We start from the raw sequence: 20,835 nt of genomic DNA, 5'->3' as shown, positions 1-20,835 counted from the left end.
CTACTGATTATATCTACCCAAACTATTGATTATATCTACCCAAACTATCGATTATGTCTACCCAAACTATTGATTATGTCTACCCAAACTATTGATTATGTCTAACCAAACTATCGATTATATCTACCCTAACTATTGATTATATCTACCCAACTATTGATCATATCTACCCAACTATTGATTATATCTACCCAAACTATTGATTATGTCTACCTAAACTATTGATTATATCTACCCAAACTATCGATTATATCTACCCAAACTATTGATTATATCTACCCAAACTATTGATTATATCTACCCAAACTATCGATTATATCTACCCAAACTATCGACTATATCTACCCAAACTATTGATTATATCTACCCAAACTATCGATTATGTCTACCCAAACTATCGATTATATCTACCCAAACTATCGATTATGTCTACCTAAACTATCGATTATGTCTACCCAAACTATCGATTATGTCTTCCCAAACTATCGATTATGTCTGAACCAAACTATCGATTATGTCTGAACCAAACTATCGATTATATCTACCCAAACTATTGATTATATCTACCCAAACTATCGATTATATCTACCCAAACTATCGATTATATCTACCCAAACTATCGATTATGTCTACCTAAACTATCGATTATATCTACCTAAACTATCGATTATGTCTACCCAAACTATCGATTATGTCTACCTTAAACTATCGATTATGTCTACCCAAACTATCGATTATGTCTTCCCAAACTATCGATTATGTCTTCCCAAACTATCGATTATGTCTACCTAAACTATCGATTATGTCTACCTAAACTATCGATTATATCTACCCAAACTATCGATTATATCTACCCAAACTATCGATTATGTCTACCCAAACTATCGATTATGTCTTCCCAAACTATCGATTATGTCTACCCAAACTATCGATTATGTCTACCCAAACTATCGATTATGTCTGAACCAAACTATTGATTATGTCTACCCAAACTATCGATTATGTCTACCCAAACTATCGATTATGTCTACCCAAACTATCGATTATATCTACCCAAACTATCGATTATATCTACCCAAACTATCGATTATATCTACCTAAACTATCGATAATATCTACCCAAACTATCGATTATATCTACCTAAACTATTGATTATATCTACCCAAACTATCGATTATATCTACCCAGTATATCGATTATATCTACCCAAACTATCGGTTATGTGTATCTAAAATATCGATTATGTCTACCTAAACTATCGATTATGTCTACCCAAACTATCAATTATGTCGACTCAACTGTCAATTTTGGCAAACTAATATATTGATAGATAACAAAATATCGAATGTATCAGATAAGTATTTATTATGTCTTAATATTTCAAATATCGGATTTCTTTGAAATTCCCACTAGTATTGATTATGTGTAAAGATGAAAAGTAATTTTATTAGTGAAATAGTGTGAAATCAATCGGACGATTCGACGATCTCGGAAAACGAGGTAAAAGTTACGAGGATTGAAAACATTGATTTTTCCCACCTTATCGATAACTGTTAGAGCGGAGTACAACTTGGTCCACACGCGCTGTTCCACTGACCTACTGTAATTATCGATGGAATGCGATTGTATAACATTACTCTCGATGAAGACGAGTTTTCCCGCAATCAGATTTTAGTTAAATCATTAACATCGGACCAGCAATCTAAAGGACAGGAAGCCAAACTCCATTAAATTCATTAATTATTCAATAATGATTATTCAGTTGCCATATGATAAGAGATACAATCAGTACGAGATGGAATGGTATTGTATACCGGCCAGGCTCCACGTGATAACCACACAACCCTAGTCCGATATGTTCTGAACCTCCTATATAAATAACTTCTCTGCATCCATGGATTTCCATGGCAGATTGGCTCTGCATGGACCACCTAGCGATTTACTCTTTACTTATCTAACAGAGAAACGTATTGCTATAACGGAATCAAGCATACCTGTCATCGCGGAGTAATTCCTTGATTTAAGGTGAAAACAAATGGTATGGGAAGTTATGGCATTTTCTATATTCGTACAACACGATATTTCGTAAATTCCTTTACAAATGAACCCATCCGGCATTTGATAAAGAAATACTATCTAGATACATAATGCCAATTTCCTCTTACACTTTTTTTTACTTTTTTATTTCATTAATTGCAAAAAAATAATAATAATAATCATAAAAGACCGTTAGACACGTAATGAATGAAAATAATGATGTGATGAATTTTGTTACAGGAAAAATAACTTAAAGATGCCGAAGCACAATTTAAAGACAGCATCCAAGGATTTTGGATATTCTGACAGACAACATTCGAGGCAATATTAAGCAATTCCAAGGTATGTACAAATAAGCCATTTACTCTTTTAGATTAAATAGTAACCAATATTTCTGAATCATTTACGTAATTGACATCATGGCGGACAATTTCAAAAGTAATTTGCAAACTGAAACATTGAATATATTTTATGCAATTAGCAATCGGAATAGTCCTTTTTTCGAAAAGAACTGCCAACCTGAATTCTTTAATTTCTTTGAGCATTACGACAACATGAAGAATATACATCGATCAACAAAACAAATATATTCATTAGATCAATTGAAGCAAAGTTCAATACATTTTACAATAACTGATTAAATCGACAATTCAGACGAAGCACACATAAAAGCAGGTTTAGCTGTTATTGCGTGCATGTCACGCAATGCCGATGAACACCCCCGCTAGCTAACAAGTACAAAGCACGCGCAATTTAGTACACCCTGTTGTCCTGGCGAGGATTAGGTGGTCAGCATGCTCATTGAAGTAAGGTTTTCTGCTGAGTGTTGACATTTAATAAATCTAAAAATAGACTGCATCAAACATCGTGTTCAGCATTGGCCACACGTGTTGACGCTCGTGGGATGTTTGTGTAGGAGGAGAGTACAGTCACATCAAAGTTCCAACAGTCTACACGAACATTGAATGAAGATTTTTTTAATGTAAGGTTTGTATTTTATGTATAGTATTTAGCGGCAACTGTTTGATTGTTTCACTGGACGGCGACAGTCTTTCTGGCACCGAAAATCACAAAACACGATATGCTGCTATCAATGTCGCTAGATGTGTTTGCTTTTTGTTTAACGTCCTATTAACAGCCAGGGTCATTTAAGGACGTGCCAGGTTTTGGAGGTGGAGGAAAGCCGGAATACCCGGAGAAAAACCACCGGCCTACGGTCAGTACCTGACAACTGCCCACGTAGGTTTCGAACTCGCAACCCAGAGGTGGAGGGCTAGTGTTAAAGTGTCGGGACACCTTAACCACTCGGCCACCGCGGCCCAAATTTCGCCGTAATAGTTATTGAAAATAGCGCGAAAATTAATACATTGCGAATATTTATACACTTCAAGTATATAAAACAATATGCATTTAAGTGTTTACTGCAGAAAGTTTACCATGCGAAGTTGGGCGAAAATTAATTTACTAGATCCGACAAGGACAACCGCGAAATATTAGCCCCGCGAAAGTTAATAACTATACAGAATTTTTCGTTAATAGCCATACAACTGTACTGTATGCGTTTGCCAGAATTGAATTTAATACTTAGAATCAGGAGCAGGAGTTATTTTCATCCTCACACAATACGTATCTAAATCTTTGATTTAATATTCATGGACAATCCTCAATATACCTTAATATGATATGTGATTTTTATGAAATTTGTATCTTCCCTTCAAAATATTACGACAGCAATTTTAGCAAAACAATTATGATTAATACACCAGAAGTGAATTAATTGGATCCTTAATTTTATACACCAATCACAATAAGATAACACCAAAACGAGATCAATTCCGACCTCAATATTACTTAAGGCGATGAAATCAATTGATATAATCAATAAATTTCAGCAACAACAAAAAAAAGGCGATAAAATTAATTTTCAGTAAGCAATTCATAAACTGTATTTTTATATTTATTGATATCTATAATTATAAGATCGTACTGACCATTTAAGGAGATCGAAGTGCGGATAAACATAAAGAGGTTTTAGTCATCATCTGGACCCAGTTCACCTATGTTCCTTACCTTACGTGAATTACTTAACTTAAATTTCCGCATAGGAAAGCATTACAGAATCTAAGGAAAGTTTTTTTTCGAGGATTTATCCCTTTAATCCAATAATGCTTCCCCGTTGGGGATTTCAAATTCAGGGATTTCTCCTTAAGTTAAGGGACGTTGGGGAATTCGGGGCCAGGTTCAAACAAGCTATACCTAAATTTGGAAGTTAAAACCTGGTATTACAGATTCATACTGACACACTACGCACCGTCAACACTAAAAATAACAGGACTATTTTTAAAGTGTTTTCTTTACATGTCACTACTGAGATTCCGTATATAATAAATAGTAGATTTTGTACAGGAATGTTCAGCAATTCACCCAACCTTGGCCCGGATTCATTCGGTACGGGTGCCTGATTAAATTCGACTGACACAAAGAACTACATTCAGGAAATACATTTAGTGCCCATTAGAAAAATTCCACGATTCATATATGCATTTAACAAATTGACAAATGATCAGAATTAAATTCCGGACTAGAGTAGGGCTATGCATAGCGATAACCCACCTGTTACAAACCATTCTTAGTGACGTCACCACACAAAATATTGACTGCAAATGTAAAGGTAATTCATTGTTACATGAAATAAGGTAAGATGCACGGTCAGAAAACAAGATTATAAGTTGAGAGAGTGGGGGACATTTGCCAACAAACTGGCGGGTATTACCCATACCAAATTACCACACAGTTAAACACCCATATATTCTGATTAAGCCTACGGCAGAGCGAACCAGCAGCTTCATTTAATTTGGCACAAACGACTTTAATATTGTAGTTAGCTCTTCTAACCTGCGATAGCGTGTCGGGGATGGATACGGCTTATAAAGGGGACAAGCAAGGGGGAATTACTGGGTGTACTTAGTTCGCCACAAGCCCAGTACTTCAGTAGAAAGTGTTCGCTATATCAGACTTTTGTTTGTTTGTTTTTGTTTAACGTCTTATTAACAGCCAGGGTCATTTAAGGACGTGCCAGGTTTTGGAGGTGGAGGAAAGCCGGAGTACCCGGAGAAAAACCATCGGCCTACGGTCAATACCTGGCAACTGCCCCACGTAGGTTTCGAACTGGTAACCCAGAGGTGGAGGGCTAGTGATAAAGTGTCGGAACACCTTAACCACTCGGCCACCGCGCCCCCTTGCTTTATCAGACAGATCATATCAGACAGATCATAGCGACCACTGTGTCCACGTTAAAACTTCCCGCCCATTTAGATATGTATGGTGGTCATCCTACAGTATTTGAACACATTCTTATTGATTGAATTACCGTACATTTGTATAAAATCCTTATTGTGATGCTCCCTGCATTTGCTAGTCATTATACTGATTTACTCATTTTTGTTAACGAATTTCTTTTTCCTTTTTAGATAGCGTTTATATATATATATTTCATAATATTATACAACATAAATATGTAGTTATTCAATTTCACGGAACTAATACTTCGCTGTTGTCCCATTCGGACCTAGTTCGCGTGTATTACATTTCTCATCACTACGCCTTGTAAACAGTTTGCGGTAAATATAAATATTTGCGTGTTATTTATTTTTGCGTTATATTTAATTTCAACAAATATCGCGAAATTCAATCCCCGCAAATATTACCAACAAGGCAGTATATGATATATAATTTACATATAAATAAGCTGTTAAAGTTAAGATGAGAGAAATGACTAACAAATGAAACAATGCAATCGACAAGGAAGTTTCATCATACTTGTGTTGGACGGAACATGGTATAGCTGTCAATGCTGTTTGTTTACATCGTTTCACGGCTAGAGTAGCTACGGTAAGCACAGTTATCTCGCGATGTTTACCGACGCCGGCAGCCCGTCGCCGGAAGATCGTCCCTGCCATCATATGATTTAATGAGGTTGAAGTTGACAACGTTTAATAAAGTTGATATTCGTTTTCCTCCAATACAACCTGACTGATATGGGGTACAATGAACTGTCGGTACTCCACCCTGACTCCAGCGAAATGCCCAGTACACCCCGAATTCCTCAAAGTCTGAATACTTTCATTCCTAACGTCACTCGTCACATTAATTGCATCTCCTCACATTCTTGACGTAGTTCTACAAAGTGCGTGCTTCTATCACCAAAATTGCCGAGTACTATATGTTTAAAAAGAAAATGCATTTAATACAAGAATGCTGTAGAGTGTCGTCATCTTATCCCTATTTAAACATGTAGTTTAAGGTTTACCTGATGAGGAAGGCGTGATGTTTACCTCTGAGAGAGACTGGGCAGTGTCGAAACGTTTATGAGAGACATCACCGTATGACGTTTACACCTCTCACAACATTGCTATAACACATCCACCCTGTCCGAAAAAAGTGCTTTTATTTTGACGTAAGGCAACTACGACATCATCCCATCAACCTAAGATCGCGGATATATCAGTCCTGCTTTCCTTTGATGTATATAATTGGTTAGTCAATATACTATAATGTTCTTCAACGAATTGAGCAATTCCGTATGATTAAATATTAATGTTGATTTCACGATAAAAACGGATGTTTTGATATTACAAATTAGTTAGAATAACAGGAAAATCTTTTTGTAGTTCTTATTATTTAAACTGGGGTATGAAAGACACAATACTCGTTTGAAGTTGATTTTGAAATAACAAAGGATGTTTTGATATTACAAATGAGCAGGAATTAATGGAAATCTGTTTCGTAGCTGGTAATAATTAAAATTAAAGTGTTAAAAGCAAAATAAGAAAAACATGTTGTGTAAGTCTTGGACAAGACATAAAAATAAGAGATTAAAGCAATCATAAAACGGTATATATTACAATCTTAATATGCCAATTGCCACTTAATCAGTATGTATAAATCCTGAAACATTAGCACCACTCTTTCCCATTGAGATTGTGTAGCCCATCTGCAAATAATATACATGTAAATTTCCCAAGTATCATCCAAAAAGACCCTGCAGATAACGCATTGATAACAGGTAATAGATCCCTCTTAACTGCAATATCTATTTCATTGCGATTGCTACGTCAACGACGGCCGTAATTACCGTTAAACCCATCAGTTTTACTTCGAGTTATGAAAACACCTGACGATTTACTTAGTTTTGTTGACCTTTTCACATAAAGAAAACTCCAATCACCCCTTGCTTGCTCTTAGAGATTTACTTTCTCGTTGCTTTCTCAAGAAAAGGCATGCCTTCCGTCCTTCATACTCCGTATCACGTTCTTTCCTGTTCATATCATTTCACTCTCGTTCTCCTTTCTCTTAATATCGTTAAGGTTTTTAGGTTTTGTTTACTTTCGCTCCTATTTTTTTCTTGTATTCCCTAATATTTTCTTTCGTTCTTCATTTCCGGTAATTAGTCATGGCTAACACTTTGATGACATCACATTGCTAGGATTTGACAGAAGATTCAAACAGAGTTGGTGATCATATAGAAAGCATTATCTATTTTGTTCCCGATAAGTTTCGTGGTAATTCTCCCCGTGGAATACTTTGATAACATGACATTACTAGGATTTGATAGATTTACAAATAGCTGCCCTCATAGATGAAGAATAAGACCTGGCACTTCAGGGACTTCCTCTAACTCTCACATATCCGTATATAACGTCTCCTCTTTCCTTTGATTTTACATACACTGGGAGCCTTAGTTCTACATAGTCATATGTCATCTCGTCTATCCAACGTGAATTGTCTTCTATCTTCCCGTCTCTCTCTCTTCTCTTCTCGTCCCTCAGATGCATGGTTTTGTTGTCCGTTCGTCTACCATTCTATTTTTATTTCATTATTTCTTTTCTTTCTATGCCATCAAGTTTTATCGCCTGTTCCTCTAAGTAGCCCTTATCCAATCATCTTTTTTCAGCCGTGAAATAATTTCATTTTTTTTTCTATAATGCCAATTCTCTTAATTCAATTTACCCTTCCTATTTTATTTCCTCAGTCCATCCACCCATACATTCATCTCTTCATCTCATCGTTCAATCATCATGGCTTCTCCTCATCAACTATGCTAGCATTCCTCTTCATTCTCCTCTATGTATACCTTCATTTAAATAATTGTTTCCTCCCTCCTTCGCTGGCCATCAACACGTGCTTTCCAAATCCTCTTCTGTCTGTAATAAACCATATACATATATATGTATAATGTAATTTGTTGTGTACTATTAAATAATGTATAACTCACAACCTCACAGTCACTATCTAACGTACTTTGGCAGTGAAATGTGTTTATTAAATCATATTCAGTAACACAATGAAAGACATGTGTATCCTTTTGTTGAGGTTCATTGTCTTGTGTCATTATTTCGTCATGCAATTGTCCCTTTGTGTCAGATATAGACAGATGTACTTTATCGTGTCTGGTTTTGTAGAGTTGGTAATATTCGTGGGCATTTAATTTGGCTGTATGCGTGGTCATTTAAAATAGTGCGAAAATAATTACCAAGCGAATATTTACACTAACTGCAGAATGTTTACAATGCGTTGTTACGCGAAAACTATTACCCATAAACTAGGTCCAACTGGAACAACCGCGAAATATTTAGCCCGCTATATATATAAGTATACAGTATACAGGTTTAAGCGTACAGTTGATTCAGCATAACTTTGTATGACGAAAGCCTATGGCAATGTTCTCAGTATTAGACATCAACCTGAATGTCAGAAACAATCACCGTGTTTTCGTTATGCTCTTCATTTAAGATAGACCAAATGCCCATTATATGACAGGAGTTCGACTGGAAAATAACATCTTAGCATTTTTAACCTAATGAAAAATAATTATAACTACTTTATATCATTAGCATACGTAGTGTGTATAAAAAGTAAATTTCAGTATTGTAATCAACAGAATGTTCCTAAAACCTTGTAAACGTCCTCATTACAGACGGCTAGCCAAGTTCACAGCATTTATATGCATTTGTTTCTATAATTACCCTCCACGAAACCATTGCTTTGCTAATTATGAGTAATGAAATTGTTTTTATGGGTACCAAATCTTCTTGCCTAAAGGACCCTTTCTATTTAGTTTCACCTTATGGTTTCAAAAACACATGATTGGAAGCAGAGCCTGGGGGAATTAGACAGATTTTATTGGCGTATGTTGAGATAGTGATGAGATATTATAGCCAATGTCAAACCGATTAAAAGAACAGGCCGCAGACCTCCCCTTGCTGTGCCCTGATTGATGTGGCCAAACAAGACCGTATACATACGTGTTCGTTGTCGGCCATTAGCATTGCCAGTACATGGTGTCTGTTAGGGGAGGCACTGTACGGATCACGTGGAAGTACCCTATCAACATGGCCCCCTCCCGACTAATGAGGCAGAGCAAGTGAAGCGCATCCACTTAAAGTGTCCAGATCGAGCTGGTTAGTCCTAGGGAGCAACAACAACCCGCCTTAAACAAGGTGTGGTCTAGTTTGTCCTTGGGAGAAACAACAAGCCGCCTTCAGCAAGGTGTGGTCTAGTTAGTCCTAGGGAGCAACAACAACCCGCCTTAAACAAGGTGTGGTCTAGTTTGTCCTTGAGAACAACAACCCGCCTTAAACAAGGTGTGGTCTAGTTAGTCATAGGGAGAAACAACAACCCGCCTTAAACAAGGTGTGGTCTAGTTTGTCCTTGAGAACAACAACAACCCGCCTTAAACAAGGTGTGGTCTAGTTAGTCCTTGAGAGCAACAACAATCCGCCTTCAGCAAGGTGTGGTCTAGTTTGTCCTTGAGAGCAACAACAATCCGCCTTCAGCAAGGTGTGGTCTAGTTTGTCCTAGGGAGCAACAACAATCCGCCTTCAGCAAGGTGTGGTCTAGTTTGTCCTTGAGAGAAACAACAACCCGCCTTAAACAAGGTGTGGTCTAGTTAGTCCCTGAGAGAATCAACAACCCGCCTTCAGCAATGTGTGGTCTAGTTTGTCCTAGGGAGAAACAACAACCCGCCTTCAGCAAGGTGTGGGCTAGTTTGTCCTTGGGAGAAACAACAACCCGCCTTAAACAAGGTGTGGTCTAGTTTGTCCTTGAGAACAACAACAACCCGCCTTCAGCAAGGTGTGGTCTAGTTTGTTCTTGGGAGAAACAACAAGCCGCCTTAAACAAGGTGTGGTCTAGTTAGCCCTTGAGAGAATCAACAACCCGCCTTAAACAAGGTGTGGGCTAGTTTGTCCTTAGGAGAAACAACAGCCCGCCTTCAGCAAGGTGTGGTCTAGTTTGTCCTTGAGAGAAACAACAAGCCGCCTTCAGCAAGGTGTGGTCTAGTTTGTCCTTGAGAGAAACAACAAGCCGCCTTCAGGAAGGTGTGGTCTAGTTTGTCCTTGGGAGAAACAACAACCCGCCTTAAACAAGGTGTGGTCTAGTTTGTCCTTGAGAACAACAACAACCCGCCTTAAACAAGGTGTGGTCTAGTTTGTCCTTGGGAGAAACAACAAGCCGCCTTAAACAAGGTGTGGTCTAGTTTGTCCTTGAGAACAACAACAACCCGCCTTCAGCGAGTTGTGGTCTAGTTTGTCCTTGGGAGAAACAACAATCCGCCTTAAACAAGGTGTGGTCTAGTTAGCCCTTGAGAACAACAACAACCCGCCTTCAGCAAGGTGTGGTCTAGTTTGTCCTTGGGAGAAACAACAGCCCGCCTTCAACAAGATGTGGGCTAGTTTGTCCTTGAGAGAAACAACAAGCCGCCTTAAACAAGGTGTGGTCTAGTTTGTCCTTGAGAGAAACACCAATCGCCTTCAGGCAGGTGTGGTCTAGTTTGTCCTTGAGATAAACAACAACCCGCCTTCAGCAAGGTGTAGTCATCGAGAGAAACATCGGCCTTATTTCATTAAAGTGTTGGTTAGTTTGTCATCGAGAGAAACATTGACCTTACTTCATTAAAGTGTTGGTTAGTTAGCCTAGGGGAACATCAATGACCTTCTGTAAACGTCTTGTTTGTCCCCGGAATCAAAGACCTGCCTTCCCTTCACCAAGGTGTGGTCTAGCTTGTCATCGATAGAAACCGTGGCTTGCTTTCAACAAGGTGTGGGTTACTTTTGCCAAAAGAGCATTAACGATCGTCCTTCAACAAGATGCAATGTAGTTAGTCCTCGACAGAAACAACAGCCTTACCTCAACGATAATGAACTGGTTAAGCTTTAAGTACAATTTGGTTGATCTAGTACATAAACAGACAGATGTGAACATCCTTGCAATATATTATGCATTGCATATATACTTGTACGACATGAAAGATTGAAAAAGTTATGAAAATGAGACACATTAAATCTGATTGAAATGACTTTTATAAACCATATCTCAAAAACTTTCAAAACCATTATAAAGTAAATACAATCTTACTAAAAACCACGATAAACTTTTAGGCGAATGCAGGCAGACTGAATGTTTCATATCGTACATAGGATATATTGCTGTGCAGGAAATGCAGAGCCTGGTACATATACAAGCAGATCCGTTATATCGTTCATCTCCAGACAAGTTATCGAGAAAAATAGTAAAGTGATATCATTTTCCAGTAGATTTGATAAAACTACAGTAAATTTTTACGTGCTAACATACAAAATATTGTAAAGATTACATTGACGATATCCCTGTCTACCCCAGAAATCAGCCTTGTTTATAGTTATTGGCTTGAGTAATAAACCAGGGATGTAATTAGGGACAATAGGAGAGATGAGGACGGATATCACCCGGTAGGGTTATTAGACGATGTCATCTCAAAGCAATGTCAAACGATTTGTATGCAATCCTGCGTTATCAGCCGATTACAATGCAATCTTATGCAATGAATTTAAATATTATTCCCATAAAATAATGATAATTTGGCCGGACCGTGTAGAGTTATTATATTCTATTTAGCAGTAGTAGAGAATTGTGCTGCAAAGAGTCCTGATATGGCCGTTAAGCACTTGAACGTGTTATCCTGTTCTGCCCTGGAGCATGGCTAGGTCTCAACTTTAGATAAGTTATTGACATAGATATACATTTTTTTAAAGTTTGCATTTGTTATTTTACAGACATACTGTAATCATCTTGATTTTAGATCGTTTCTGGTATTTCGAGATTATTTGCACTTTTAGACTCAAATTTAAGATTACAGCACCGTTTGCACTTCCGGTTTCGGCTGCGTACCAGGAGCTCGCGTATACACTGGCTTTTATGAGAGCCTACACCCTTTGTAATACCAAACCAACATTTATTGTCATAGTTCGAGATCATTTGCGTAAAATCACATATCTAATATAAAGAGAGAAAAAAGATTTCGAGTCTGACTGAACCGGAAGTTCAAATAAATTATCTGATAAGACGTCTTAATAAATCCGGCTCATCCGTACAGGTAGATATCCCATGTCATTCGAACCCGCCTTTGAAAGCGAATGCTATATTAAAACTAAGCCACATATATTCTCGTTATGCTATCATTGTATAAAGACCAAACTCACGATTAAATGATTTACGGCTGTTGTTTAATCTTTTAAATATGATAGGCATGGGAAAGTATGAATTTATAATAAAACATATTTTGAAATAAGATCGTGGTTTACGGTGCGAAATGACACTGGATATGTAAGTCCATTACGCGGTATCGTGACTATCCGTGTCGGAACACAGTAAACCAGAATTGGGTTCAATTAAGGATACGGTCTGTTCCGGATCGCTGGCCACAAAGTAGGGTAACCACTGATATTGTATATTACGAATCGAGGGATTTATATTGTCAGTTCATTGGAGTAATTTGAGTCACGGAATCCCCGATTTCCTCTTTGTTGTTGCTGAGCTATCGGCCATTACAAAGAAACATAATCATCATACAATGGCCTTTGTTAGGACTTGCCCTGGCCGGTAGTGACTTTGGAGTCATATTCGTTTAGGACGCATCTTCCTCTAATTTCACTCGCTTACTATATGTATAAAGATTCAGTGATCATGTCTGTCCCCGCCCACACAGAACGCTGGAGCCGTGGATCCCTAGGGATTCGCTAAGTCGTCCTGCACTTGTATGCACCTCTGATCAATGAAGAGCTCCAGTCAAAATCAGTCAACGTTACGTATTACATGACGATTGTAATCATTCCTCTGTGGGAGAGTGTCTAAATGCAAATGTCGATATCAGATTGATGCTTTCATTTGATTTGGTTTGATTTAATCATAATAACTAAGACAATGGACGAATATCATTTCCGCCAATTAAATAAATAATTGAAATGGGAACCTTGAAATTCCAATCGACATTCAACCGTATTGGAAAAACATGGACTTGTAGTCGGATGTTGATTTGATTTTCGTTTTACTGATATATAAACAAAAACCAGTAAATATTATTAACATATCTTGTTGTTTGTGCAATGATATTTCCTGCTCTGTGATATTTTTATATAAAGAGATTATTTTCGTATGTCTAATACTTGTTTGTCGATATCTATTCGTCACCCCCTCTCTCCTTCCTTCCTCGCTGTATTCTTTTAATTGAAAGAAAATACTTGACAATATATTTCTCTGACATTAAAACTGTATGAGCCATTGATTTATTCAAAGTTTAATCTACCGTTTGCCCAGTTTTTATGTTTCCAAGGCGGCCCCAGTAACCCGATACACACGTGTTTTTTGCACATCCTAACTTTATCAGCTGCTGTTCCATCTTCAACCACTGCTACCGGCCAAGATCTTGTCTTCGCGATTACGACACTAACCCAATAAACAGACCGATCTGTTTGCCTCTATGCCAATCCCGGGATCCAGCATCTAACTTACAGATGCATTTATGAATGAAATTGTCGTCGTTGATATTAAATTCATTCATAAATGACCATCCTTTATGATATCGAATGTTACAGAATTACGCCGGTCTCTGAGGACAAAACCAGACGTCGAGACGGTCACTTTGGGATCATACACATAAAGCTTGTTCGGACGTGCCCCGGAGAGGACATCGACTATCCTATTACAAACGTCATGGCTTCATGTCACTTTCAGATCGTCCCTAGATAATCCATCACACAAATCAAAACTGCATCACGTGGATTGGTGCCTCAGCACGCACGCGCAATGAAGTCGGATTCTGTCTCAATTTCTTGTGGGTTGTATTTCTACACGAAATTAAGGACGGCTTGCCTTAATAATGAACAACCATGCCTCATATAAAGTGGTCGATGTGGGATTTACTCGCTGTCTTCTACACACGAAATGCCGGCTGATGTTCTGAGGTAAGAATTCTTTGATATGCATTTCACACGGATTAACCATAGACATTATCCCCCTGTTGGTATACTGTTGCACGTGTAGGCTGTGTTTTAAACAATCACGCGCAGATAGCCGTGTCCTCGCAATGCCCACGTGTAAACTAAGAAGTTGATATTGAAACAAATTACCCAAATATTTTTTTTTATTTTTTTTTATTTTCTAGACTTTTTTATATTGTGTTTTTTCAAGCATTTACCCTTCATTGACACAATGAAACGGAACAGAAGGAAGCAAACTACATTTCGTTGTGTTATCTGATGGGACCTTATCTTTTGTACGCAGACATTGTATTCTATCTCCACTAGAGGGGTCTGTATCTCATATATAGATACACTATCTTCTAGTTTAATGGATTATGGAACCTGTTTCATAAGAGGAATCCGTTTGTTCAGCTTTTTCATTAGCTATATTCAGATCTGTTTTGAGATGCATTCTCAACAAGCATTGCGAAAACTTATTAATAAAAAAAGCACACAAGGACTATAGCAAGGACTTATAGTCTTCCGTCCAGAGAGGGCAATAACTTGATAGTGTTGTGGCCTGCTTTTTCACCACTTGACGACTGTGGTTTCGCTGTACAACTTGCACGGTTGATTGGGAACTGGCATCTCCCTGGTTCTGAATCTGGGCATCTTATAGGAACGGGAGAAACTACAAAACGCTCTGTAACAATATATTGACTACAGTATAACGTATGATGGTGGCACAGCGGGCCAGGTGATTGGTATACATGGCTTACACTCTCGCACACCGAGTTGCCGCGATTGTTTTCGTTTAAGCGATAGACCGGCACACCACGACTATGTAAACACTCGGTGTCAATGTGAGTTCCGAACAGTAGAAACAGACAGAGAGACATCGCCCAGGATGCCAATACACTCCGTAGATACTATCTTTACCATATTTACAAATGCTTTCAATTTTCCTATGTGTTAGTTTTTAATCTTTTCGAAGTTCGACAGCAGCTGTATCTTCCACATGTATATATATATTGCCTTTATGCTCTATATAATATGTGCGTGTTAAAGTTGAAATAGTTCCGAGTGAGTGTACTGTAGAGAATGTTTGTATAGATGATATTTGTTGTAGATTAGATGCGAGATTTCTTTTGAGTTGTTATCGACAACCAGGAACAGATTATCATCTCTCAAGTACAAACAAATAAAATGGCGATTATAGTTTATTTTCACTGTAAAAATTCTTCATAAAACGAATACAGTGCATAGCAGAATCAACAACCGCCAGTAAAGGCTTATAGCGGAGTTGGAACTAACACCTGCTCACTGTCCAATGTGCAGATATATATACACGGGCAACTTATAATGACTGGGGTAATTGTCTACGATGTGCTGGTCCAATTATCCGAGAAGGTAGTCATGATTAGTCTATTATTGGTCAATAACGAGGTGTTCATGCCCAGTCAGCTTCCGTTTCCCGGAGGTTTGACTTTCTATTCGCCGATTTGATGTGACTTGATTGGAAATCGGAATATTTTAAACATAATCGCTCAAATCAATATATTTTTCTTGCAATGACTATTGATTTGCTAAAGCTCTATTGTTATGTGAAATTAAAAAAAAAAATAATAAAAAACAACAATAACTTTGTTGAAAAAAATAGAGTTGGCGCAATATTTTTTTAACTTTGAACTTTCCATAAAAAATATAACATAATTAAAGGAGTTCCCTAACTAAGATATCTCTTCTAGAATAATATTGATAATGCTTTCATATGAGATATTTTGAATTTTAAGGATTTACTTAAATCAAGGGACGTTGGTGATACCGGGAGCAAAAATGGTACAATTTGTGTCTAAATACGACAATTGATGTATTTTTTTTCAAAAATTTGAATTTTTGCATTCGTTACAAAATCTTATCAATTGGAATATCTCATTGCTTAGTTAGCATAAATAATATTAGATAATGTTAATTTGTATAACCGGGATGATGTCTCTCTCCTATATATTTTTTGGTGTTCAATCAGAACACCATCGGATAGCGTAGTGTTGTGGTGTTGAATACTCCAGGCACCTTATTGTTCCTTAGCGTACGCGCGGACAGGCCTTGCCAGATGGCCAACGAATTTCCATTATCTTACAGGAATCACACTGGATGACGTAGCTATCATATTAAAGTTTATATTGTTTATAAGGACCTATGCCCTGTAAGCCTAAAGGTTCTGTTGGCTCACCGCTCGCTGCTGACCTTGGTAGCTACCGCGAACAGGTGGCTTGGCTACAAAGTGCCCAACCGCTTTGCTACAATTATAAACTTCTTTGCCGCGGTAATTTATCAGAAGAGTACGGCATTTTTGTGTTTTAATAAGTGATTTTTAGATGTATTCAATTAGTTACTAACCAGTAAATTGGAGTGCATTTTTACCCCTACCAGTACCTTGACAGTTGGTATGCGTATTTTGTTTAAGCCTGGCTTGCTTTCTTTGAGAACAAGCTAGCACTAACAACAAAAAACATGATATTCCAGTGATTTTTTTTCCTAGTCGCGTTTTATTCCAACACTGCATTGGTCTTGGATTGCATTGGTCATCCGCAGTATCTGGCTGGAGGTCAGTGCCGATGTCCTAGCGATGTCTATGCAATCGATGGGTCTGTCTAAACGGCCGACTGGCAATTATCGTAGCCCCATCAATCACTGAGATATACAGTCGTCACAATCGTCTGCTATGGTCAGAAAATCTGGACTGGTCAAGCCTGGACTGGTCATTCTGTTTGTTCATCAGAGATCCTGAGCCTTAGTATCAATACGACGTTAAATGCGGATCAGCTAGCCGCTTTAGATAATATGTTTAGTTGAACGACATCGAAGAAATCCCATACACAAAAAAAACAACACTGAAGTCCACAGACATCAACTGTGTGACAGCTCTGCCGAATTGTTCACTTAGGACTCGTCAGCTTATACTCTGTTTGAGAAAAAAAATACATCCGAACCGACAAGCACCTACTTGCTCTGACCACTAGTCGACACTTGGTATAGATTAACTAGTCACCATCCTGAATGACAGGGAATTATTTTTTTTTTTTTTTGTTTTTTGTTTTTTACTTGCTTTTGTTCCATCATTTATAGTTATATTAAATTACAAATTGTTTTCATTTGATCACGTAATGGACAGTCAGTTCAGAAGCTCTCCCTTGATAGCTTGCATCTCTCTCTGTATTTAAAAGGTTTCCCGCTAATAAGTGTGAACTAATAGATATATCTAATAACCTGCATTTTAAATTATCATTAACTTCGATAAACACATCAACCTGTTAAAGCTAACTTATAACATCGAATGATAGTCTTTTTTTGGTGGGGTTCTCTTCTTTTTTGATATGTTTTATTGGTTTTTGTTTGTTGGATTGTTGATTTCCTGTTAATAATTTTAAATTATAATTGCTTTTCAACAAGTTATCAATATATATTTAGAACCATTTGAAAGATCAATAGTATCTAGAAGCGAGACCCTGGCAACGCGTTCCGGAATATTTTTCAATTACTATGACACAAGCGATAGAATTGTTGAACCCGTGTAAATGAAGTACATCGAACAAGTCTTTATATTATCATATCACTTTATTATCGATTACGTCACAGATTACATACAGGATACACAACAGACGCTGAACATAGGTATATTTTGTTAAACATGACTCTTGATATGCATTTCAGTCAATCTAAAGACCTTCACTTCACAAATAAATAAGTCTTTTATATTCACAAATTAATATTGGATGGTTAAATCCTTTTTTTCAAAATCCTGATGTTAAAGGGACTATTACCTTAGATTTCAACCTCAGGAATTGTAGAATTCAGGTTACGAGCGGTAATTTATTAATTAGATCGAGACCGCAATGTTTACATTCTTTATTTTTTAGATATATGTCATAAATGGTTGCAGTGACTTTTAATTTTTGTAATTAACACAAAGTGTTAGTTTTGTAACATACTCATAGAAAAATTGACGTTTTATATAATTTTCTCATAGTGTTTTCTAACCATATAGTCCCTTTAACACCATTAACAGTGGTTTTACGTATTGTTTATACTTTTAGCTGTAGTATATTTTGTATTCAATCATGAATATACATAGACATTGTACATTACAAAGTAAAAGTTGACGGATTTAGGAACAAGCTTATTGCTGGTATTAATCCATTTTCTTATTGATTGTATTGAAAACGAAAAGGTCGTTAACCAAAACCACGAGGAAAGTATACACATATCTTTTTAATGACAGCTTGTGGAAATCTCGGCTTTATGTTAAACAATAATTAAACGAAGACATGCTCCCTGGATACAACTTAATGTATTGCAATATATGTAAAAATGCAAAACGCAGGTGTTATGTATAAACTTTTAAAGCTTCTAATAAAAAATTTGGAAACATTTAACAGGGGCATAATCGTGCAAAACTAGCTGCAAACCTGATTTTTCTATAAAAGGGTGGGCGTTTCCTTTGCCACATGTGGCGACCGTTATTGATGTCGATCACTACCCACATTAACGACCGAAGACCTGGAAGGTTGACTGCAACGATTGTCTCAGCCATTTTGTCTTTTTCCGGTAAGCTATTAGGGACACCAGTCTATCGGGTGGTTCCTGTAAGCCGATGTGGTTCCATTGTATCATGGATCCCACTAGATCGGCTTGGACCTCAGCCTTTCCAGCGTTTCCGGTAACCTAGTAGAGGTAACAGTCTATCTGGTGGTGTCCGGTAGGCTGATATGGTGTGGTCCTATAAAGACGGCTCGGACCTCAGCCTTTCCAGCGTTTCCGGTAAGCTATTAGGGACACCAGTCTATTGGGTGGTTCGTGTAAGCCGATGTGGTTCCAATGTATCATAGATCCCACTAGATCGGCTTGGACCTCAGCCTTTCCAGCGTTTCCGGTAACCTAGTAGGGGCAACAGTCTATTCGGTGGCGTCCGGTAGGCTGATGTGGTTCCAGTTTAACATGTGGTCCTATAAAGACGGCTTGGACCTCAGCCTTTCCATCGTTTCCGGTAACCTAGTAGAGGCAACAGTCTATTTGGTGGTGTCTGGTAGGCTGATATGGTGTGGTCCTTTAAAGACGGCTTGGACTTTAGCCTGTCCAGTGGTTCCGGAAAGCCGTCTGTTACACGAGTTGTAATGTAAGCATCTGTCCGAACCTAATCAATACTGTAAGATTTCCAAGGATGCGTCACATTTCTTAGCAACAATTAGGAAAACCATGAGTCATATGACTGTATACTCCGGTACCTATCCTTGGCCAGAGACATTCGCGTGCGGCGTGCCTGGACCAACCCATAATCTCGCCTCCATTATCCATTCCGGCGTCAGTACCATTGGTCAAAACTCAGTCGTTATTCATTACCGACACCTTGCGAACAATGAATATGAAATGGAAGCCCCGTACCTTTTAAGATTTTACGAGCCTATCCTCCATAATTCCCATTCTCCAGCCCCCGTCAACCCACATCTTTCCCGGTCTGCCTACATCAACTCCAACACACATATGTATTACCGCGGAGTAATATATTTCCATATATCTGGCATGGTCGTACTTCCATTCATGAATTGCATTTACTGAGGAAATTCTATCGATTGTCAATCAATCATGATAGACAACCAATGACGCTGGCTATATAAAGTCGACTTTATGTCCATTACTACTACGACAATGAAACGTAATGCTGCTTATTGCCCATTCTAGATTAAGACACGGTTTCCTGTGCGTTCCGTCCAGTTTTGTAATTATACAATTATCAGATACACTGTTGGTGCCACAAAGGACCTTTATGGACTAAACATTTCCGCCGAAAGGCTACTTAGCAGTCGTTGAGATGTGTTTTATATTTTTGAAGAAAAAGCTGAATGACTATAGCTGCATTGCCTTTCATGAAGGTTTACAACTCTCTTACAACAGGAGGCGACATATTATATAATTTCGTTCGCGACTGTTGGATTTAAATTTTAGAATTTAAAACTCTACTATAAGGTAAAGCAAATCTTCAGAACTTTACTGTTTGAAAACTGTTTGATTTCGTGGAAGTGTGAAAGTTTTCAAAGGATTGTAGAAAGAAGAGTCACTCCCGCTTTTTTAAACGGAAGTAATTTGAGCATTATCAAGGACCCGGGGCGACTCGAACTACGTTCCAGCGATATATATAGACGGACTGCTACAAATAGGTTTGTATTTGTGTTTATTGAGTGGTGTGATTGGATTAAGTATTAGAATTTAAGTTTAGAGTACACGAGGGTAGGTACAGCAACCATAGATTACCCGGATAGTGCAATGACTCAAATGTTCAATTAAGAAAAGCACAGATAAGCTGTTTAGAATAGGTATTCTCGGTACGTAAGTGTGGCTGGGTAATTAGTATAACTTGATGAAAGGACAAGTTTAGTCTGGTTATCTTGTCAGGCCAGAGAACATCTGGGACCAGCTTCCCGGCCATTAGTACGCCCGCCTCGTTTGGGATTCGGTGTGATGGTC

At 37.8% G+C, this 20,835-nt stretch overlaps 1 protein-coding gene across 1 annotated transcript in view; it reads left to right on the top strand.

Moving 5' to 3' along the window:
* The first annotated feature begins 2,283 nt into the window (after nucleotides 1-2,283).
* Nucleotides 2,284-20,835, top strand: part of LOC117336794 (protein NDNF-like) — a 60,220-nt gene continuing 41,668 nt past the window's right edge. Inside the window, exons 1-2 of the mRNA XM_033897445.1 lie at nucleotides 2,284-2,380; nucleotides 13,948-14,316. Coding sequence (XP_033753336.1) covers nucleotides 14,297-14,316 — 20 coding nt within the window. The 5' untranslated portion in view covers nucleotides 2,284-2,380; nucleotides 13,948-14,296. The remainder of the gene's footprint in view (nucleotides 2,381-13,947; nucleotides 14,317-20,835) is intronic.

This window comes from Pecten maximus, chromosome 1 (genome assembly GCF_902652985.1).
Source record: "Pecten maximus chromosome 1, xPecMax1.1, whole genome shotgun sequence".
In the NCBI taxonomy this organism is placed as follows: domain Eukaryota; kingdom Metazoa; phylum Mollusca; class Bivalvia; order Pectinida; family Pectinidae; genus Pecten; species Pecten maximus.
Note: the sequence above shows the minus strand (reverse complement) of the source record. Positions and strands in the feature narration are given on the sequence as shown.